This window comes from Lytechinus variegatus, chromosome 10 (assembly GCF_018143015.1).
Source record: "Lytechinus variegatus isolate NC3 chromosome 10, Lvar_3.0, whole genome shotgun sequence".
NCBI lineage: Eukaryota > Metazoa > Echinodermata > Echinoidea > Temnopleuroida > Toxopneustidae > Lytechinus > Lytechinus variegatus.
In genome coordinates, this window is record NC_054749.1 from 6,205,480 (window position 1) to 6,228,853 (window position 23,374).

At 35.2% G+C, this 23,374-nt stretch overlaps 1 protein-coding gene across 1 annotated transcript; it reads left to right on the top strand.

Moving 5' to 3' along the window:
- The first annotated feature begins 2,860 nt into the window (after positions 1 to 2,860).
- On the top strand, positions 2,861 to 23,339 carry LOC121422321 (ran GTPase-activating protein 1-like). The gene is made up of 16 exons (XM_041617286.1): positions 2,861 to 3,057; positions 4,509 to 4,636; positions 5,640 to 5,699; positions 6,630 to 6,806; positions 7,654 to 7,788; positions 8,508 to 8,609; positions 9,148 to 9,204; positions 9,729 to 9,842; positions 10,817 to 10,916; positions 11,323 to 11,407; positions 12,484 to 12,652; positions 17,770 to 17,868; positions 20,354 to 20,459; positions 21,816 to 21,898; positions 22,484 to 22,605; positions 23,075 to 23,339. Exons 1-16 carry the CDS (start codon positions 2,949 to 2,951, stop codon positions 23,142 to 23,144), a joined length of 1,716 nt encoding a protein of 571 aa, XP_041473220.1. The 5' UTR covers positions 2,861 to 2,948; the 3' UTR covers positions 23,145 to 23,339.
- The last annotated feature ends 35 nt before the right edge of the window (positions 23,340 to 23,374 follow it).

The window sequence follows — 23,374 nt, forward strand, 5'->3', positions numbered from 1 at the left end:
GAATTTCACCAGTAACTTGTTCCAGGAGGCATACACGCGTTTTATAACAATTTTTGTTTGTTTTGATGGTCCAATCCATTCCCTACCCCAATTTCTTTTCTTATCACTGTTTGAAATGGCTGACTCTATTAATGATTGAAATGGGAGGGGGGGGGGTTGAGTTTTCATTTGTTTTCACGAGTTTCCCTTGTGCTGATAAACCCCATATCATGTCACTAAATATTAGCAGGTCCCACTGATTTGTATGTTGAGCATTTAAAGACATGATACATTAATTTTAAAAATCTCAAAAAAGTACTTTGGTAAAACTAATACCAGTAATTTTCCCCCATCTCGCCTTGCTCCTATAGTCGTCTATTATGATTGTCTAACAATTTACTTGTTCATGTCTAATAGGAAAGCGGGTAAATTTTTTTCTGGGGGGGTCGTTCCCCGGGCCCTAGATTTTTCAATCAACGTTTAATTCATTGGCGAAATAGTCAAAATAGCCTAAATGCTCAGTTCACTTTATATACATGTTTCAATTATGTTAGGCATATACGTTTAATTATACTTTTGTCTAACATAAGTGAACCATGATGAAACAGAAAGGCCTGAATGAAATTTTAAGGTGATTTTAAAATGTATAACCCCAAAAAGTTCATGGCCTCTGTGTGCCAGTCTGAAACCCGTAACCAAACTTTCATATCATGTAGGCCTACCTCTGCAAGTCTTTAAATTTTTCGTGTATAGGCCTATATAGTTCAAGTTGAATTTCAAGTTTATTTCTTTCCACTGAAAGGCACTAAAGAAATATCATTCATATACAATATCAATGACGTTAAACAAAGAGAATAAACTCATGAGCAATGCGTTGAGAATATCAGGTATATGCATGGGAAGGTGGTCTGTACAAAGCAAAGCTCGTTGAGCAGATCACCTCCGTAACAACATTAAACAAATGCAAAAGTCACACAAATATTAACAATCTGCATGAAAAGAAAAAAAAAAAAGAGTCAAAAGGGGCCTAAGCTTTCGATCCTATAACAGAATCTTCTTCGGAGGCAAAATGACAAACATATTAAGTGGAACAACCATAATATAGACCACAGGCATTCAACAGCAACGCTAGAAACAAGGAGACAAAAGGTGCATTAGTGAGAAGAGAATCAAGAGATGACCAATCAGGTTAATGAAGGGGATGAAAGAAAAGGAGTATGCAGACACAAAGGGAAGTTAGTGTAAGTAAGGCCAAAGAAAAAAAAGATAAGAAAAGGGCTATAGATAAAAGATTAAATATAAGAGGGACATTAAAAAGATTAAGAGAGAAAAAGGTGAATACACATGTCAATAGAAGGACGGGGTGGGGGGGGGGGGCAAGGAGTGGCAAATCAGTTTCCTACAGTGAGTTTAAAAAAAAAGATCTATCACTAAGACAATAAATTTAAAATATATGTATATCGCTAACAGGGTTTTTTTTTAAATAAAGGAATAATTTAGTAAGTGCTCATGCCCTATTAGCTCCATAATGGCGTCGATTGCACTGGAAATCAATCCAATATCCTCTCATTAATTTATGCAGTCCAGAAGGCCCAGATGTAAACTGTATTAAAGCAGAAGTGATGACATTACGTATCTATAACGTATACAAATATATTTTTAGCCCCATACCTCATATGTACGTGTTTCCTACGTTTCTGGAACACAAGTTTCGTCGTTCACAATACAGTGCGTCCCAAGAAAAGAAATGATCACAAATCATATAATAGATGTATCCCAGGTTTTATGAGAACTTGATTACAAATTTTACCAAACTGACAAATTATCATAGGTCAACCATTATCACAGCTTAGACGTTTTGTCTGATGCAACTTATATTTTACCTCATTGTGCATCATGAGTGATTAGTAATAATAATAATAATAATAGGCATTTACATAGTAGAAACAATTTGAAGAACGAGGAAGTTATTGACGTTTTATAGGCCTATCTGAATTTCAAAAAGAATTATCAAAATAATGATATCTATTTTGATACTTAAATCAAAGAGAATAACCCTACCCAAAATAGGAGGGGGACACAATATCAAATGTCCCCCTACTATACTATTTTGGTCTTATGATGGAAAGAAGTTTCAAAATCGAAATAAAACAAGTATTTTGATCGAGATTACCTTTTTTTGGGGGGGTGAGAATCCTTTTTATTTTGCTTGTCAAATTTATTTTGGTCGAAATGAGCTTACATTCAGGGGGGGACCTTTTTTTTTTGTTTGTCAAATTTTGTCCCCCTTACCTTTGGGGAGAGACTTCCGCCCTTATTGGTACATCCACCAAACAACTTTCAGGGGCTGCTGCAGGGGCTTCAGCCCCCCCCCACTTTTTGCAAAACCGTGTACAAATTCATAAAAATGACCATAATTATGATTCTTTTGCATGGTTAGCCCTCGGCCCCTTTTCAAAACTGTGGGCGCGGCCCCTGACTTTGTTATCTTTTATTTTTCTTCTCATATACCGTGGTCAATCAAGGATTATCATGTGAGTACCTCCATTTTAAAGAAGAGACTCGTGATTAGGATTTGCATTTATAGACATTTATTAATTACATTGTGCAGGGGCAGATCCAGAGGGGGCAAATTTTTCGAAAGAAAATTTTGACAAGCGCCCCCCCCCAAAAAAAAAGGTTTTGAACCACAAATTAATACCCGGAAAAATTTGACTAGCAAAAAAAAAAATCGCTCCTGACATTGCGCCCATGATGTATGAAATAACGATGGTTCTCGGTCTCTGGGTTTTTTTTTTTCTTGGGACGCACTGTATATTAATACTCGCGGAATATAGTTATTCCCGAAGTAAAAATACCGCACCGGTACGTACAAATTCGCCGAGCGCGCTTTCAGTTATTGTCGCGATCCCAAAACGGCGAGCTGCGTCCAATTATTTTTTTTGATAGATTTACACTAAATATTCATCATGGCAGATGTTTCTGGTGTGACAGAATTATTAGCAAAAACATCAGTTGATCAACTCATAGAAGTGTCATTCTCTGGAAAAGGACTGAAGCTGAATTCGGCAGAAGATGGTAAGAATCCGTACATTGCTTCTCGTGCATGTCATGAATGAAGTGTTCAGTCCCATTCATTTACTTTTGTGTTTTTGAATAAAGGCAAAGACCATATATTCATGACATGTAGGCATATTTACCTTAGGCCCTACCTTTTCCCGAGATTCTGGAAGAATGTTTATTTTATTTTACAAAATTGCATAAAGTTAAGTGAACAAATATCGGATGCTTGACCATAATTTATGCCTATTGGAGCAAAACAAAAATACAATCGTTGATTGAATAAAATAAAAATTGTGTTTATTTCCGTAGACGTAGTCCCACAATATAAATATAAGTTGGACTAGCCAGGCGGCTTCTAGAGAGTAAAAATCATTTACTAACGTAAGCTTTATACTCTCAAACGAAGCCAGTTCTTCCTGGTAATTGACCCACACGACGGAAGCCAAAAAAAACCCTGAAACTTTCACCCCCGAGATTTCTACATTTACTTTCCTTCTAAAAGATCTAGCCCTAAATCATGTACATGGGATTAAACTTCATGTCCGACATTTCTACACCCTCGTTATTTTTTTAACAAGAATTCATTAAAAAAATGAGAAAAATATTGTGAAAAGACGGAAGAGACTTGCCCGATGTTTACGGGTCAATTACCAGGAAGACCTGGCTTCGTATGAGAGTAAGCTTATGTTAGTAAATGATTTTTACTCTCTAGAAGCCTCCTGGTTAAGTTGGACTAGAAGAATCGAAAAAATTATGGTAATCGCCTAACGGAAATTATTTAGGTCTAGATCTACTAGCTAGTAGTACTACCACTCATTCAATGAGAAGCTTCAGAATGCAGAAGCTTGTTTTTTGCCAATAATCTGATGCAGTTTCCAAGTATCGGACACGTGGAGTTATGCACAACAAAATAATTGCTTAATAATTATCATGATTGTTGATAAAGTAATTAGCTGCGCAAATGCCGAATTATTACTGTCAATAATTTTGATGTAGAAATCTTTAAATAATGATAATTTACATACCAAACGGACCTCTTTTGGCTATGAACATCGGATGTCTTCGCTCGTTAGCAGCAAGTATTTCCAATTCAATCTGCCAATATGTCTGATATTTGGGATTGTGCCATATTTGGATCACTTCTCCCTTACGAGATTTTTTTTTGGTCCTTGATCTTTTGGAGTCAGGAATAAGCAAGCGCGAGGGTCATAAGAATCTCAGGAAGTCAGAATCATGGATTTTTCTGCTGGATTTAACCCCTGGAATATTTTTATTGAGCAGCAACTTTGAGCTACTGTGTATGCAGTTCAATAGCAGGTACATGTTCATATATCTTATGCATGCAAGTCCCCTGTCAGTGCTGGTCCCTGTAGTTATGGGGAGGGAGTTGAAGTCATTTCGTCCAATATTTGGAACCGTCCAATGTTTTGGGACTTTTCTCTAGTACGTATAATTTTTTTTTTCAGCTAAGGAAGTTGTTGCAGCAATAAAAGCCTGTGATGGGATGCAGTCATTGAAGCTGAATGGCAACACAGTTGGTGTGGAGGCAGCGAAGGCACTTGCAAAGTCACTCGAATCTAAACCAGAGTTTCAGGTAAGTAGAAAATGACTGAATGCTGCTAGAGTCCCCAGCTTTCTGTGATAAGGAAAAGGGAGAACAAAATTCTTGGAATTTAGTCAGAACACAAAATTTCACTGAAAACAAAATTTTTTCAGGCCAAATGATTTGAAGAGAGAAAAAAATAGATTGAAAATCATGAATTCCAACGCAAAATCAAATCACAAAACTGCATATAAAGTGAACTTCTGCACTTCAGCCCACGGAATGCGATGTTCAGAACACATGTACATTGTAGGTGAGGATAGCATAGAAAAAGCTGTATCTTAAAATAATAGCAATGGTGATAACCCTATTCCATATTGCATGAAAATAGTCTCCTTATTCTTGTAGAGAGCTCTCTCTATGTAAAAGATGGTTCCCACTTGCGTCATAATTCTGAAATTGAGATTTTTTCTGATCTGTCATAAAACTTGTTTTGAATTATTGAGCTGTTGGGTTTTAACAGCCAAAGAGTAGCAACATATAGGCCTATACTACAGTAAAAAATGCTTTGATTCAGTAGCATTATGTCCCTATCGATGTGTTGTATTCAAAATTCAGTATGGACATTTAACTTGATACAATTTCCTCCAGGCCTGAGTCATAACATTTATTTTGAAAAACTTTTCAACATTATTAATAAACGGGTGTTTACATTTACCCGGCAGGGGGAAAAAAAGGCTCCACCAATAGTTGCTGAAATTTCACATTTTGCATCTTTAAATCCATGAAATGGCCATCAATTTTCCACATTTCTTTGAAATTAGTTTTGTTTAATTAGAAACTTATCCTTTTTTTCAGGCTGTCTCCCATGTTGCATTATTAGTAGGGTCAACGTTCATGCTTTGTACTTTGTAGACTCTGTAGACCACATTTTTAAACAGTTTGAAAACTTGGGAGTCTCCACACCCATAAGTTTTATATTCAAAACATTAAGATTTTGAATGGCTAAGAAACAGAATATTTGCTATTTTTCAATGTCTTTTCTTTGACACAGAGGGCGAGATGGAGTGACATGTTTACAGGGAGGTTACGAGCTGAAATACCCCCAGCATTGGTAAGTTGACTTGTTATGAGTGATAGTGTTGGCATGCATGTTGGTTCAGTTGATATGACTTCCTGCCTCACAAATGGGAGATCAAAGGTTCAAATCCAGGGTAATGTAATGTAACAACTTAAATACTGGCGATCCTTTCTTTGATGCCAAATTATGCAATTTGATTCTTATCAGCTAAAGTCGAAATCTAATCTTTGTAAATTTCATTTCTGATTTTTAGTAAGCTTCGGAATGGAAAATTCAACATTTTCAAAGTAAGGTTTGGTAAGGTTATAATGAGGAAATTCACTGCCATTATGTTAAAATGCACAAAGTTTTTGGTATCACTTTTAGCATGAGAAAGGGGCACCAGTTGCAGATGAAGTCGTTTGAAAAGTTAGTATTTTAAACTTATAATCAGCTATATGAAATGGCCACCCAGCTATAAAAGTCTTATACCAAAGTCCTTTATCAACAAGCCCTTATGTCCTCTTGTCAGGCCTTCATGCTATTGAGAATGGTATAAAGTTTAGCAAGGCAAGCTGCAATGTAGATGTAGGAAATATATGAGGGCGACGGGTGATTTCACCCTCATGATAGCTCAAATCACTCGTAAATTTCCATGAAATGTGTGCTTTGGAGCGACCATTCTTTCTGGAGTTCAAGATTTTTTAGAAAAATCAATATATTTTAACTGTGGCAGAAGAATAGTATTTGCTTTTACTGCATATTTACTTTTTACTCGTAAAAGTAGCCCTGGAAATGAAAGAAATGCCCCCAAAATTCTGATATCGCCCCAATGTGGAAAAGAAAAATAGCCCCTTAAAAATAAAAATTATTTCCTACCGTGGTGGGGGGGGGTATGTTAGTCCATTTTTCCCCTCCCCTGGATCCGCACTTGTTTGGGGTTACAATACCATCATCAAATTCTGTTTTTGTCTTCCTTCTTAGATGAGTCTTGGTGCTGGCATCATGACAGCTGGGGCACACTTGGTGGAGCTTGACCTGAGTGATAACGCGTTTGGTCCGGACGGAGTGAAGGCTGTTAGGGAATTATTAGAGAGTACATCCTGCTACACACTCAGTGAGATGAGGTTTAACAACAATGGTCTTGGCATTGGTGGAAAGGTATTTATCAGTCCTGGGGCCCGTGACACAAAACTTAGCAAATGATTGTAGAACATTTTCCTATGACTGATTCCATTGACTACACTGTATAATCAATCGTGAAAATCAAGCGTACAATCAATCGCTAACCTTTGTGTTACGGGACCCTGATTTCATTTCTTATGTTTTATTCATTATCATTGCGTATGCATGTAAGTGGTGTGTTTGAGGGAGGGGGAAATGAAGATTTTTATGTATCCTGAAAGGTAGAAAGGGACTTCAGGCTTGTCCTGTGCACGTAATAGTTAAGGTAATTTTTCAGCTTTTTTTTAGCTCGTGTTTGGAACCTCACTGACAGGCCTATTTTATAGATATGTTCTATGAGAAATATTATGTATAATAGTATACAAATATTTGAATGAATCTCAAATTGAATCTCAAAATTCGTTGCACATTTAGGTACTGTAGTGTACATTATATACATGTACTGACGGTCAGACTGCCATAATCAAATTCCTGTGCTTACTTTGATTTTTTGTCATGGTTAATTGTTTAGAAAAAAGACTTTGGAAAATATTTTGGTATTATTTCTTCTGAATATAGCATTGAATCTGCTTAAACTTTGTTCAGTATCTCAGATCTATATACCGGTATCCAATTTAGAGTTATGAATATCTCCTGAGACGTGTAGATCCTTCTCTTCTTCTGGTTATGTCTGCCTCCTTCAAGATTGAAGATTCTTGCAAAATTGGTGTGTCGGCCAAAGTCTCCATCCTCTCTTGTGCTGTGTATATTAATATTTGCATCACAATATTACTTTTGTAATTACAATATTGCATGTGTTACCTTTCCCCCTTTTCCCCCACAGTTAATGGCAGAAGCCTTGATCACGTGTCATGAGAAGAGTACTAAGGCAGGCAAACCTCTGGCTCTCAAGGTTTTTATAGCTGGAAGAAATAGGCTAGAGAACCCTGGGGCAATTGCATTAGCCAAGGCTTTCAAGGTGAGGTTGAATTTTATTTGACTTTATTTTCTTTTTTTTTATAATTTCCTGGATTTTTTTTTTATAATTTCCTGGATACTTATGGGTCCTTGAAAACTTGTGAAGTCCTGGATTTTTTTCCTTCCTTTTCCAGGCCTGAAAATTCCCTGAATTCTAAAAAAAAGTCCTGGAATTTCAAAATGTGCTACCGCAAAAATTATCTCTGATTTGATGATTTATTTTAAACAAAATGGTAATAATTGTTTTTTTATTACACTTTCCTTCTTTTATTTAAATTTTTGAATTTCTGGAATTCTTGAATTATAGTCCTTAATTTGTTTTTATTCAGATAGTGTAAGAAGCCTGATTACGATGATTGAAGCAAATTACAACTTTTACAGATGATTGAGAAGATTGCCAATAACTATAGAAAACACGTGATCATAATTTCATGCAGATGAAAATGAATTAAGATTAAGAGCCTTGTCACATAGATTTTAGTAAGAGTTAATTATTGCACAGAGAAAAGTTTGATTTTCATATCTTTGTTGTAATAGGTTTGTGTGATTATTATAGTGAAATCAGTTATAGTGGTCTCTCTAATCTAGATGATCTATGTTTGAGATTGGTCTTCTCTTTTTTTGTTGTTTTTTTTTTTTTGTTTAGAGATTGTCAAGGTGACTTTAGAATGATGCATTGTTCATTCAGTGTATAATTCTAATTCAATATTTTTTTTACAGACAATAGGAACATTAGAAGAGATTGCCATGCCTCAGAATGGTATCAACCATGAAGGTATAACAGCACTTGCAGAAGCAGTAGAACACAGTCACAATCTCAAGGTATGATCCTTCTTGATATTTAATTTCACTCATTGAATCCCATTTTAGTAAATTCCTCCCAAAGTGAATGTCACTATACTAGAAATGTAACCCCTAAAGACGGTTATGATGTGATCTGCATACTTTTTTCTTTTGATAGAAAACTACTTGTCAGGAATGGAATATGCTGGCATATCACGATACAATCTTTGAAGCTTTCAGATAGCGTAACTGCTTACAAACCAAATGTTCATATGACAAAAGTGGAACTTTGAAGTTAGACCATCTGGCCATTAGACTAAATGACAGTTAGACCATGTGACTATAAGACTGCATAGTTGGAACAAGTATTAAATAGACTGTCAAAGTGGATGTATCCATTATAGTTTCAGACCGTCTTAGAATTAGATCAGCAGTTACATTTGATTATTTGAGTTGCAAATAACTGATTGAGTAAATGGAAATTTACCCTAAGTTATCAGAATATTGATTTACGTGTAGTGCAAAGTAATTTGATTAATACCTGTCCCCCTTTTTTTTCTCTCATTTCTCAATTCAGATCCTGAATTTAAATGACAACACATTCACAGCAAAGGGAGCGATACCAATGGCAAAGGTATTGTATTAACATTTTTAAATGATCATCTTCAAAGTCCTGCAGATGAATGATTATGAGTTTAAAAAAAAATATTCTTTGTAGAAGCTGAATATGTTCACAGTGGTGTTATGTCTGTGAATTTCACAACCAAAATGACATTTCACCTCAGCAATACCGGGTACTATGAAATTGTCCCACTTTTGAAGATAAACCACTAAATTGTATGTCTGAAAAAGAGGAAAATGGGGTCATTAAAATGCAAGATTTTTCTGCACCAATGAGGCATAGATACATCCTTATTTCAGGCATGATATGGCAAAACAATATCTCCAGTTTTGATGTTTTTAGCTTTTGGATGCATTAAGCAAATTTGGCCTCAAAAGTTGTGCGAGACTTGAAATAAAACAGCCTTAGAATGACATTGCGCCAGCTTTTGACATTCCAGATTTATCACAAAAAATGCCGAGGGGGATGAATTCCACCCCCCTCCCACTTTGGGTTTTTTTTTCATATACTTGTGAATGTTTCTTCTAATCTTCCAGGCTGTAAAGAATCTAAAGAAGTTAGAAGTGATTAACTTTGGTGATTGTTTGGTGAGATCAGAAGGAGCAGATGCTATTGCAGACAGTCTGAGGGAAGGAGTTCCTAATCTCAAGGTAAATCAAATCAATATATGGGCCCTATAAGAAAACACAGAAATGTACAATAAATATTCACTAGTCACCCAATATCATGATTTTTATTTTGAAAAAAAAAATCAGCTCTTTGTTTTATGTATTTATATTTTACTTTTAAATGTTGTTGAAGTTGTCTGTTTTTTATAATGGTCGATCCAATGATAAAATCACATTCAATTTGTTTTTCCATTGAGGATTTAGGTCTGTTTTTCATTCATATCACAGAAGTTTGCACAGTTCTTGGTGGAAATCTGGGATATTAATTACACAAGATTTGGGCTCATAAGCAACTATATCCCGCATTCAGCTCAGTTTGATCAAGAGATAGCTTGGGTCATTCTTATTCTCAATTAATTGTAAATGTCCATTGTTTGCCATCAACTTTCATTTAAAATTGATTGTAATAATTAATTGACTGACCTGGGCTCTGTACCACAAAGATTAGCGATCAATCGCTTAATGAACTGACCAATCAATATCAATGTTACACGCAAAATTTGTTTAAAACAATGACCAGGAACCAATCAGTGCGGTTCTTTCATATTTGCAATCCATCGCAAACCTTTGTGTTACGGAGCCCTGAACTGGTTTTCTAGTTGAAACCTTTATAGAAATTTCAGTCTTAGTCCGTTTTGAGTACGGGTAGAAATACTTGACCATCTGTGTATTCAATGGGGAAGTATTTTACACTAACACTGTTCTCTAGCCTAAGGCCTGTTATTTTGAGGATTGTTTAGCATGTTCTCTGAACATATCAATATCATATTGAAGAGATTAGATCACATTTTTCCTTGACATAAAATGTGTATCATTGTTTTAGAAGATGAATTTCTTTCAATGTCACCAAGTAAAAAATCTGTTATCGGAACAAGTTGAATCGAATCTATTTGTGTGGTCAAGACAGAAAAAGCCTTCAGAATCAGTTTTCATATTATTTTCCTTTCTGTTTGTAGGAACTGAATCTGGCATTCGGTGAGATCAAGAGGGAATCCGCTGTCAGAGTAGCCGAGAGTATGGACACCAAACCACATCTGAAACTGCTCGACCTCAATGGTTAGTATGTTCTTTAATTCATTATATTTAATGTGATACAAACTCCCTTCTAACTCAACTTCACCGACTTGAGGGCCCTTAAATCTATTGATAAAAAGATAATGAAAATAATTATGTTATGTGTTTCCACCCACCTGTAAACGATTAATGAAGCCATCTTGTTCTGGGGTGTCTGTCCGTCTGTCCTTTTTTGTTCTCATGATAACCAACTAATCATTGGACCTTCTAAGTCTACATGTATTTATCAACACAATACATCCATGTTTGTACAAATCAAACTCAATTTGCAATCATACATGCTATTTTTTATTCATTCGTTTCTCTCTTCATCTCGTGAATATCATGTATTGCTGTCAGATTAAAAACTCAAGGTCATTCAAATTTTGTGTTTTTTTTTCCACTTCAGGGAACAGTATAGGAGAAGAAGGCATAGAGTTAATCCAAGGAATCATGGATGCTAACAATCATGCTGATGCTCTAGGAACCATGAGGTATGATCTTGGGGCCTGTATCACAAATCCTAGTGATTGATACCACAATTGATTTGTACACTTGACTGCTCATTATGATCAATGCAATCAAGCTTGAAATCAGATATATGATCAAGTGCTAAGTTTTGTGGTGAAGGGCCCAGATATTTGTTTGAATACTACCTATACATTAAGCTGTTCTTGACTCAGTTGCAAAGATGGTTCACATTTGATGGTTTGGCTTGGTAATTTGATCCAGATGCTAATGAATCATTCTAAATAACGAGAAAAAATAGAAGAAAAATTTGCATGTATTGTGACCATTTTAATAATGCTAAATTATTTCGAAGGAAATTGCTTTTAAAGTCCTTAACTTGGAAATGTCAAAAGTTCACAATCTTTTCTGCGCAAATCTCTTACTATATGTGATCCATATTTCAGAACTTTTTAAGAAAAATTGAACCTGAGAAGAGGTCATTTCACTTTACTTTGAAAAAAAACCCGTATGACATCTATAAATGGAAACGTTTTTGAAAGGAAAGAAAAAAAATGTTTGTTGAATGATGTTATAGCTATGATTAATAAATACTGGTAAACTGCAATATCCCTGATGAGTAAAAAAACTTTTGAAACAAAGCATTCTTTGTTAATCTGATTATTGGTATTAGAATTAATGATATTGGGTTGATTGGGTCAAAGGGCAGAGGTTAAAATATACCTGAAATCCTTCATTCTTGTGATAAATGAAGAACCTTTGATTTGATCAACTCCAAGAACTCCTGAGTTTATGGTACTCTCATAATCTGATCCGATCTCTTTTTGTTGGGGGCGGGCAGGAGGGGTTCACAAGCTCAAGGGGCAGAGAGGTCATTGCTCATCACCATAACTTTTTGTTGATCCAAAAGATAAAACTTGTTTTGTCAATGAATAAGGGAATGGTGATCTCGTTAAATTGTGATAGTTATTGACATTTGTAGAATCCAAGTATGCAATAGATTTTAGATCATGTGATCGTGAAGGCATTCATTTCAATTGCTTGAACCCTAGAATTCATCTTGTTCAAACTGAAATATTGTTTGTTGAATCTGATTACTTAGCGACGACGAAGGATCGGATGAGGAGGAAGACGACGACGATGACGAGTACGAAGATGTGGAGGACGACGAGGATGTCGAAGATGAGAAAGGGGGACTGGAATCCAAAGATCCTCATCTCCAAATCAAAGGAACGGCCATCTCACCAAGGAGAGAGGAACCAAAGTATATGGTAAGTCATGAAAATTAGTAAATCGATGTTGCATGTGAAAAAGTGTCAGGTTGCTGAATGCTTTCGAGTGTGGTTGGGGGATGGGGAATGATCTTTTATAAAATCACAATGAGATGATGATTTTCCTATTTTGGTACACATTCCGCTGCCCCAACGATACAGCTAGTGACAAAATACATATAACTGTAACAAATCACACTGACTGCTACAATGTACAGCTACAAAAATGAAAAAATTTACAAAATGTAAAAGTTTAAATAACTGTATACCATCTTTTTGATTACGAACATCAGAAAAAACAACAACAATAAGGTACATGTACCGTGAGTTCTTTATATAGCAAGCAAAAAAAAAATGATGATATCTGCTTCCACAACTGTGGTTTCCTGATGCCTGTTGAGCAGCTCAGACTGTCTCAGAAGCGACAAAAAAGACAACAATGTTTGCCCATGTTTTGCTAATCAGAGCTGCCAAGTAGTACTGATTTTCCGTATTTAGTACTGAAAATAGAGAAGAATACTGATGGTTTCATGCAAAATACTGATTTCTAAAGTTCCAGTTTATATGTTGTCCTATGGTATTCCTGTGAAAATACTAATTTCCTCACCAAAATACTGATTTTCAGCCTTGAAAATACTGAAATGTTCTTGTCCAGGTTGGCAGCTCTGGCTAATGTTTTCACATTCGCTGATACAATGCCAGAGGAAACTCTAGCACAGAGTAATTTAGGTTTGTCTCTTGCTGTTGGTGGTGTCAGATCTTTAAGAAACATCTCTTCTCTTGACCTCTTCAAAAAAACATCTTAAAACACACCTGTATAACTATAAACCTTAACTTGTATTATGCCATTAATAGTACTTTGTATCCTCTGGAAAAAGCGCTATATAAATCCAATTATTACTATTATTATATTGATTACATCTTGAGATACGCAACCATCCTTAAAATATGGACAACTCTGCCAAACCAATGAAGAACTGATCTCTATGGAGTCTCCTTGATACAACTGTAAAGAAGGTCAAAGGCTCCTGCCAAAATTTGAACTTTCCAATGGCTTTGCTCGTAGCACATTTGAAGATACTTTGTAGTTACTGCTGCCAGAAAAGAGCCAAACAATGTGATTCATTTCTAAAATTGTGATTCATTTGTGACTTTTGGCTAAACTTGAAACAGTATAATATTTGCCAACACAAAAGAATAAATGCTATACATTTATGAAATTTATGAATTTGGGCTAGGCTTACAGCAGAATGCTGATAACTTCTAAAAATGTGACTTTTGGCTAAACTTGAAGCAGAAAATGTTTGCTAACAGAAAAAGAATAAACTTAATTAGGTAAATAAAATTTGTGACTGGACTTGAAGCAAGAAACGGTGACTTGATGCTGGTTCTCTCTCTGTTCTATTTTCATAATACAGAACGTGCAAGATGCCGGAGATCTAGCATCAGTCATGGACAAAATGAAGCTCTGATGGTGAAACTCGGCAATCACATAAACTCTAAAAGAACAGTTCTTCATCTCAAGATAAAGAATTTAATAGAGGACATTCCATCCGCTTTTAAATCCAATTTGGACACCACCGACAGGACGTAGCCAACAAAACATGTTTCTAATTAACTTATTTATGAATTCATGTAATAAAGGAGTTGGCTGAAAACAGCATGGGATTCTAAGATTAAGGGAGTGTTTCATGAAAAATATTATGAATGACTTTTAGCAATTTATCTGAGCCAATCAGATGCAAGGATTTCAGTAGCTTTTAACAGTTGTCTGTGAAAATCACTATATCTTTTATGACATTTGCCCAGATGAATAGATAGACGTCTGTGACATAAAAGCTTTCTAAAAAAATTGAAAATAAGGATCTTATTGAAATAACATTGTGGCACAATAGGGCTTATCTACATCACTGGAAACAGCAGCATGAGCGAAAGCTGGGGTAATAATAACATTGCGCCTCAGAATAGATTATTTCAAGAAAGGAGGCGCTATATGAATGCATATTGTCATTATTATAATTCTTATTATTGATATTATGATGATGGATGCAGAGCTGTTAAACAACCTTTCCAAAGCTTTCTCATCTGTCACATATCTACATGATTATGGTGATAAATTGTATACTAATAACTAAAAGACCAAAAAAGGGACAAATATGTACCATGAATATCATTTAATCTTTTCATATATTTGTGGAAAATCATGGTTGGACATCGTCAAAGCTGATATTATGTGAAAATAAAAAGTCAACAGCTTTCTTACCTGTAAATATCCTATTCCTGAATGGTATACCCAATCGTGAAACAATATTCTTTTTTTTAAGAAAAAAGATTTTTATTTGCACAAAATCATCTACTTGACATTGAAAGATATGTTAAAGAAAGTAAACAAATAATTTAATAAATCCTATTTTTGGCACCCAATGGTATCTCAGTTTCTGTCCAGTTCACCCAATGACTTCATTGTAAACTTTTTAATATGAAAATATGCACTAGGTTAGGTATATTACATTTTGTACAGACAGTCTAGAGTGTTAATAAACTGCAATAACTGGGTTACCATTTTAACATGATATTTAGATCAAATTTCAGACTATTAAATTTTGTAGGTCTTTCTTGACCAAGCCACAAATAATTTGCCAAAAAGAAATCATCAAATTATTATAATATATTGTTATGTTATTATGATAGAACTTTATTCTCTGTCATATATCAATATTTTTCAAACATTTGATATCATCCCTAAAGGCATACATCTCTGTGCAAATAAATTATTACTAGTGAAGGGAAAATTGAGGGAGAAAAAAGTTTTTTTATGTAGCATCAAGATAAGCACACAGCTCATGTACAGGGGGTCTTTTGCTAGAAGTATGTGGAGGCAAGATTGTTCAATGTACATGTCATATTTCCATGTATCTGTTTTCTTCATATCTCAGTACAAATAAGTACTCTTTTTAAATTGTGAATTAGTGATGTTCCATCTTCGAAGCTACTGTCACACAAATAGAATTTCCAAAAAGCATGTTAACTACCTCTTTCTCTTGAAATATCGATAGTTTGTGAAGTGGAAAAATGAAAATATTTTGATCATAGTTTAATGTACTGTATGTATATATTTGTAAAAGCATTTCAAAGTCCTACATTTTTTTTCAATAAAATGATGTATTATACAATTAAAAAAACAACTATCAAATGAAATTCATTCAGCTGTTCTGTAGAATGACCACTGCCATTTGAACTTCAAATTGTCGTACTTGGTTGCTGCTAACAAACAGCTGATTATATCGATGTAAACATGTATTTTGCGTCTTCAGCAAATGATATGAAAAATTTGAAATTACATACAAAAGAAACAGTTATACATGATTAAATCACATCCATATTTTTAAATGATATTATTAAGTCAGAACTTTTTAACATTACACTATTAAACAACTGAAAAATCTTGCTAGGTCAAGTACATATATTCATTCCATTAACTTCTTCATACAGCCTGCTACATTGTAGAAACACTATCATGTATTATAATAATATCAGGCATTTATTTCTTGGAAAATGCAAGTCTTGTTTTATGACTGGTATAGGAAATCTAGATTATAAAAGTTCACAATGTTACTATAAAGGTCTTTGAAATATTTTGTTTGATGATTTATAAATCATCCATTCTTTCCCCCAATGCTCACAACAATTAACTCATTCCAGGGTAGATTTGGGAGGGGAAGTTAAAAAAAAGATCGCTAATAGTAACTAGATAAAGTAAGTGTTAATTAGAAAGAGTGACTGAAACTATTATCTTTCAATTTTACCACTTAGTCTTGGGCTTGTAAATGTTTTCACACTCATTAGATGTCATCTCAGTTTATTAAAATGTATTGAATTCAGAAACATATTTAAAAAAAAAAGTGTATGTGTATAGAATATTGCAATCGAGAACTTTTCATTGTTCTATCTCATATCATGTGGACTTAATCATTGCAAGAGGACTGGTTGATTATTTCTTTGAAATACTTATTTGAATTCATTGACATCTATCAAAATTATTAGGGTTGCAGTGTATCAAAATGTCGAGGCAAATTATCAGCCTTTGAATGGACAATTCCATAAAGTATGTGTATGTTTGGCCCCTATTTTGGGGGCCTTCAAGAAATAGTTTATCTCTGTCTTGTAATTCACATTAGAAGTTTTCATGCTCTCAAATAATGTTTTCTTGAGCAGTTTATGAAGTGAGTAAAAAAAAATAGTTATCAGGCGTAGAAAAATGTTGATTATTTCATGGACATGACAAAGTTTGATATTGTACAGGCGAGTCACATTTTGATAGGAAAAGTGAAAAAGGGGCACCAAAATCAATATAATCACTCAACCATAGTACCTTATGCCACTTTATCTAGTCTTACCCATTTGGTTCTAATTCTACATGGTATACTGTCATATATCATATGATCCATCAACCATTCAGCCAGTTTGTCTAATAACAATATGATATTTTGAATGCAGCTTATTAAACATACATTTGTCATTTTATATTACTCTAGGCATATCTTACTTAAGACAATGAGGTCATATAGAATTAAGAAACAAAGTGACAATTTGACTATATGTTTGTTGGATGAAATAAGAATCAGTCCAAGTCCTTTTATAGATATCATTATACAAGGCCCTGCTACAAAAAATGCAATTAATTGTTCAATCAAGTAAAATTGAGATTGACTAGTGTTTGACAAGTACTGGTTACCAATTTTTTTAAATTTAAAATGAACATTAGGAGAAAAGTGAAGGGGGATGATTTATGTAGATAATTACATGTCTCTGCCTTTTTAGCTCTTTCTTTGCCTTCACTCTGTACTGTTTTTATAATAAGCAAAGTAGATTTTATATTAAAATGTGAATGTGTTTTTTGATAAAATTATGGTGTCTCAAAATGTGTGATAAAATTATTCAGTATGGAGTAAAAGAGGAAAAGGAGAGAGAGAAAGAGAAAGAGAGAGAGGGAGTAGATGAAATATAATGAGAGGAAGATTATGGAGATGATGAGGTGAGTTTGGAAGGGAATTTGGTGTGCCCTTTAAGCTATGCATTGATTTGCCCATGTATACTATCGTTTTGATTTGATTCAGATCCCAGTCACGGCAGCAGACTTTCTAGCATTCCCTACTGCCGATAAGCTACAAGCTCTCGGGAACCAGCGTGCAGAGAAGATTCTTCAGGAGCTAGGGGTAAGCTTTTGATAATAGTTTGATGATAGTGATGATTTGTACATTTATAATTATATAATATTGACTGGCCTTGAGGGGAACATCAAATATATTGCCAGCAAATGAATCATATTGGCCCGAGTCTTTAGACGAGGGCAATATGGGTCATTTAAGGGCAATATATTTGATGTTCCCCGAAAGAAGAGCCAGTCAATATTTTTATTATCATCCAAATCAGATATCTAGAGCAAAAATCATGATAATGGGGATATTTCTTTTAAAAATAAGAGTTCTATTGTGTCATGTTAATATCGGTCTAGGCTCTGCACTTAACCATTATGACGTACTTGCAAGCGCTCGGATTCAGCGTTGTCTTTATTATGACGTATATTGTTGGTGGGCGGATCCCTATGAAGCGTATCTCTTTATACGCATCCACAAATGCCCGGATGTGAGACCAGGGAAAATACAAAGGTATATTTTGCTTCGTCTCTGCATGCAAAGTAAATACGCGCATTGAGACCGAGGAAAATACAAACAATATACCTACCCTTCCCGATATTCAGAAAATGTAGGGCAATACGGTTTTGTAAATGACCAGCTCAGATGTCTGATACGGGTGATAATATTGCATATTGGGTATTGTGTATTCAATACGTTCTAAAAGAATCTGATAATTTATTGAAATCATAGTCAATTACGGTTGTTCTTAGATTTAAGGAAGGTGATTCTTGAAGTGTTTCTTCATACTAAACAATTATTTCCTATTATCGGCATACTTGCCTGTCCCTGTTCAACATTGCTATACACCCCATCCTCCAGAACACCGGTAAGATCTCCCACATAATTTATGCATGCCTCTGGCACATACCATGTGCAACCTGTCAAGGGCCACCTCCTGACCTACATCCCTCGTCACTTCCTCTCACTACTGCGCGCCCTTCCAACATCACATAGTGCATCGTAGAGTGATAAAATTCAACTTTTGTGCCTCTAATTTTCTTTCTCTTACATATTAGGAGATGTTGATATCTATCAGTTGCAAAATTGTAACAGAAAAGTTTAGTTGATCACAACACCCAGGGAGGGTGCCTTTAAAAACTTTATTCCCACTATCATGCTATTCGCTTTGAATGCTACGATTGGCCTTTCTTAGCTGATCGCGAAAACTTTGCAATTGCTATGACTGACCTAGGGCCCGTTGCAGAAAGAGTTGCAATCAACTTAACTCAAAAAATCATGCGCAACTTGATTTTCAACCAATCAGCGGCATGCATTTGGGACTTGCGATTGATTTTTTGCCTTGCGTTTGAACACAACTCTTTCTGCAACGGGCCCCTAATGCCATGCATATATGTTATGAACACTGCAATTACTCCACAATTAAAACCATGGTTTCCGCTGTGACACGAATTGTGCCGGGGGGAACTTAGTATAAGATAAATAAGGAGCTTCTTATCAGAATCAGCTGAAGGCTTATTGAGACATGATGAAATCGATTGCGCTTTTAGTTTATGAATACACATCATGTGCCTCAACACTCAACATAATTGTCATGGGGCTCAATCAAATTTTTAAATTTGAATGAGCACTAGTTGAAGAAATATCCACTTACCCCTCCTCCCAACTCTCAACAATATTGTGATGGGGCTTGATAAAATGTCTAAATTTGAATGAACACTAGTTGAAGAAATATCCACTACCACCCCCCCCCCCCTCCTCCTCCTCCTCCTCCTCCTCCTCCTTTTCCCAACTCTTGACAATAGACCAGTTCGTATTTACTTCATGGGCAATTTTGGTCAAATGACCTTTCATTTCTTTCATCATGATAGGCAGATTTCAAAGCAAGATATTATGTAACCTTGCCTTACATAGCAGGATGAAGAAATTGAATAGACCAGGTGACTAGAATAGCACACCAATGAACACTTAATGAAGGTATTTGTTGCATTCCTACTTTGAATGCATATCTTAGCATGTTGCACAATGTACTTGACAAACTGTGAAATACCAGTCGTTCGTGGAAGCATTTTTTTGTGTGGATGTAAATGAAAATGACAATTCAAAAGAATATATGAATAATCAAGACATCAAAGTTGGTGCTTATCTCATTAGATTTTAAAGCACCATGTCACTTTAGTACAAATGACCTTCTTCTAATCATGTGTGGAATCTTTTGATCATGCGCAGAAAGGAACTACGAACTGGCTTATATTGTGATGGGGCTCAATCAAATTCCTTAATTTGAATGAAACTAGTTGAAGAAATGTCCATGAACCCCCCCAACTCTCAACAATATTGTAATGGGGCTTGATAAAATTTCCAATCATCAATAATAGGGGTTAAAGAAACGGCCCCTAACTGTCCTCCCCCTAAACAAACTCTCAACAAAATTGCAATAAGGCTCAGTACAACTCCTAATTTTCAATGACTAATAGTAGGACAAATATCCTTGCCCTTTCGGAAATATTCATTTTGATATATCTCTTGTTCTTGTTGTTGACAGGATGAGGTTTATGAGGAGTCGGCCGGTGTCAAGGCATTCGTGAAGATCTCGTCTGTGATGGACCAGAAGAATAATAATGTCAAAAATGCAGTCTATCAATGCGCAGGTACGTCTGTTATTTTTTCTCGTCCAATGATTACAATATTATTCTGCTAGACTACACAACACTGATGTGACATATTGTAAGGTAGTATATGTACAACAGGTGAAAAATTATATTTTGTAAATAATCTGCAACATCGGGTAAGCCTTAAAGATAAATTCCAGTATTGGTAACGATCTCAAAATGACTTTGTACAGAATCTAATATAATGACCACCCGAGTGTCTGTTTGTATGAATAAAAAATATGTGCCAAAGGATTCTTGAAGAAATTGTGCAATTGCTGAGAAATAAGCAAAACAAGCACGGATTCGGTCACTTCCGTCGGGTCTTTATTCCAGCAATAATAATACACTGTCCCACGTGTTCCTATCTGTGTTGGTGATTTTCAGTGTGAACATTTTTTTCAGCGTAGATTTCAAGATTTCACAAAGTTCAGTTTATGTAACTGTACCAGATCTAGATCCTCAATGATATACTGACAATTAAGCCTGGATTTACAGACTTTCTCATGAAATCAGTGTTTACTGCAACTACTGGCATTTCTCTTTAACACTGCTGTACATGTAAATAGGGATTTTGGGGGGCCATTTCCAGGGCTCTTTTAAGAAAAAATTGGAGGGCGAATTGACATGAGTAGTAATTCATCACTTTATTAACATTCAAATCGTTCAAAGGAATAAAAATATACAAACACAGAAGGAGCGCCCAGGACATATCTGAGTAACAGAACAAGCAGGGCATTCATAAATAACATAGATTATATTAACATAATAGCATACACAAAACATTACTATAATTACCCCGAATCAAAATATAAAAACAAGCATGAAATTATTATAAAGAAGTCCAGAGTATAAAAGGAAAAAAAATGTAAAAGCAGTTGAGAAAAGAGAGGTGGAAATTATAAAAGAAGGGAGAGACAGTACATACAAAGGTGAAATAAAGAAAATAGAAGTGAGAGAAGGAATGAAAAAGGGGAGAGTAAAAGAGAGGGGAGAGAGAAAGGGGGAGGGGTGGGGGCTGGTGGGAGAGAGGGGGGGTGTGAGAGAGAAAGAGAGAGAAAAGAACATGTGACTTCCAGGTCATTACACAAAGTATAAAGTAGTTTTATTTTACTGATGAACAGTATTTACAACTCTTTTATAGCAGGCTACGAAAAAAATATATTGGTTAAAATTTATAGCTTTGACAACAAATTTTCATTCTGATACCTGAAAATGGAAGGATAAGAGTTGTAGTTATTGGATACATGTATGAAACCTGGCCTTTGTGCACATGAGAGTGACATTAATTGGACTGGACAGGCAAGATTTGTATATCGTGAAGGTATTATTTTATCTTATTTTGATCTCATGCAGATGCCATTCTGAAGAAGCTATTTGATAAATGCAAAGCTGAAACTGTTGTGAATTCTGTTCTGGTTCATCTTGGCCTGATCAAGGTATGAATCTCATTTATCAAAAAGTCACTTATTTTCACCAAACTATTGTCATTTTTAAGCTACTGCCAATCCTCTCATCTGACTGACTTTTTCATGAAGTGCCACTCAGGGGAGCATTTCATGACCATTTTTGTCTGACATGTTGTGAGATCTGGTCTAGGGGCAGTGCCACATGGGTGTGGGGGCGACCCCAACTATGATTAAGAGTAAAAAAAAATGTGGGACTCAAAAATGAGAAGATGAAGTCAGGGGAACATTTCATCAACACTTTCGTCCAACGAACTGACAACTTTCCTTGATCATCAAAATTTGAGAGGAGATGATGACGGTGATAATGATGATGAATCATTCTTTTATAATGCATATCACAACAAATGAATTTTACTCTCTATGTGCTCAAGAAAAAAAATAAGGAAAAGAATACTTTGATACAAAAACACATAAATGAACTATTTTTAAAGAATGAAAAAAGCAAGTCTTCCATCAAGAGATTTATATCAGCCTATCTAACAATTATTTGGTAGCTTAGTCCACAAATTCATGACAGCTTTTTGAACTGATCTCATGTACTCCATTGATTTTCAGGGAGAAGAGAAGCTGAAGCCGGTTGGAGATCCCTCAGGAATGCTTCTGACTCTAGAACATGCTGTCAAACAACACTACTATCCCAAGAGCACAGCACAGATCTTCAAGGCTTTCCTCTCAAAGTTTGTATCCCAATTCTCTGGGTCCATCGCATAGTAGGAGGGAAATTCCTATAAATCTATTCAAGATTTTGCTGTCTTCAGGCAGCTGTTAATGACAATTACTCTAATCTACGGAGCAGATTCACAAAATTGCTGAAGGGAATAAAGTGATTGAGAATCTAATTAGACCGAAGGAAATACTGTTCCAGTAATGTTGTGCATAAAGTCTTGCGTAAATTATGACCAGATTTAATATGAAACACCACCAAGGTATCAAGAGACTCTTGATGCAGCTTTTGGAATGTTAACCATGAAATATTGTCACTTCATGCAATCCTTCTTGAAAACTGGTTCATGTATTGCTGTTATTTTTAGAGCAGATATTAGTTTCAATAATCTTTAAATTTCCTCTTTTCCTAGTTTGGTTGATGCACTGAAATATTCAATACGTTACTTTTTATTTCCTTTTTTTATCTTCTTGAACTTGCAGACCTGATAACAGGATCGATAGATGCGTCAAAGAGAAACATCTTTTGCTACAAGCACTCTTTCAGCTTTGAACAGCACTGTTTACTTCGTCTCAACTGACGCTATGGACTCTTTATTGAAACCTTGTAATGGGAGATACAATACATTCCGCATTGTTTTGTCCCAAGAATAAGTTTTCATTTTTGAATATTAAAGCAATCTTTTTTTCTGTTTATCTTGGATCATGGCATGATTTAATTTGTTTCAAAGGAAGGAAGATGACTTTTTTTAAAAAGATCTTATGCATTGACGTCATTGCAGT

Bases quoted from the DNA above. Each gene is read 5' to 3' on its own strand.
- LOC121422321 (XM_041617286.1), top strand. From the start codon at position 2,949: ATGGCAGATGTTTCTGGTGTGACAGAATTATTAGCAAAAACATCAGTT. The intron at 12,653-17,769 runs GTAAGTCATGAA...GATTTGATTCAG, and splicing joins GAGAGGAACCAAAGTATATG to ATCCCAGTCACGGCAGCAGA. The intron at 21,899-22,483 runs GTATGAATCTCA...ATTGATTTTCAG, and splicing joins TTCATCTTGGCCTGATCAAG to GGAGAAGAGAAGCTGAAGCC.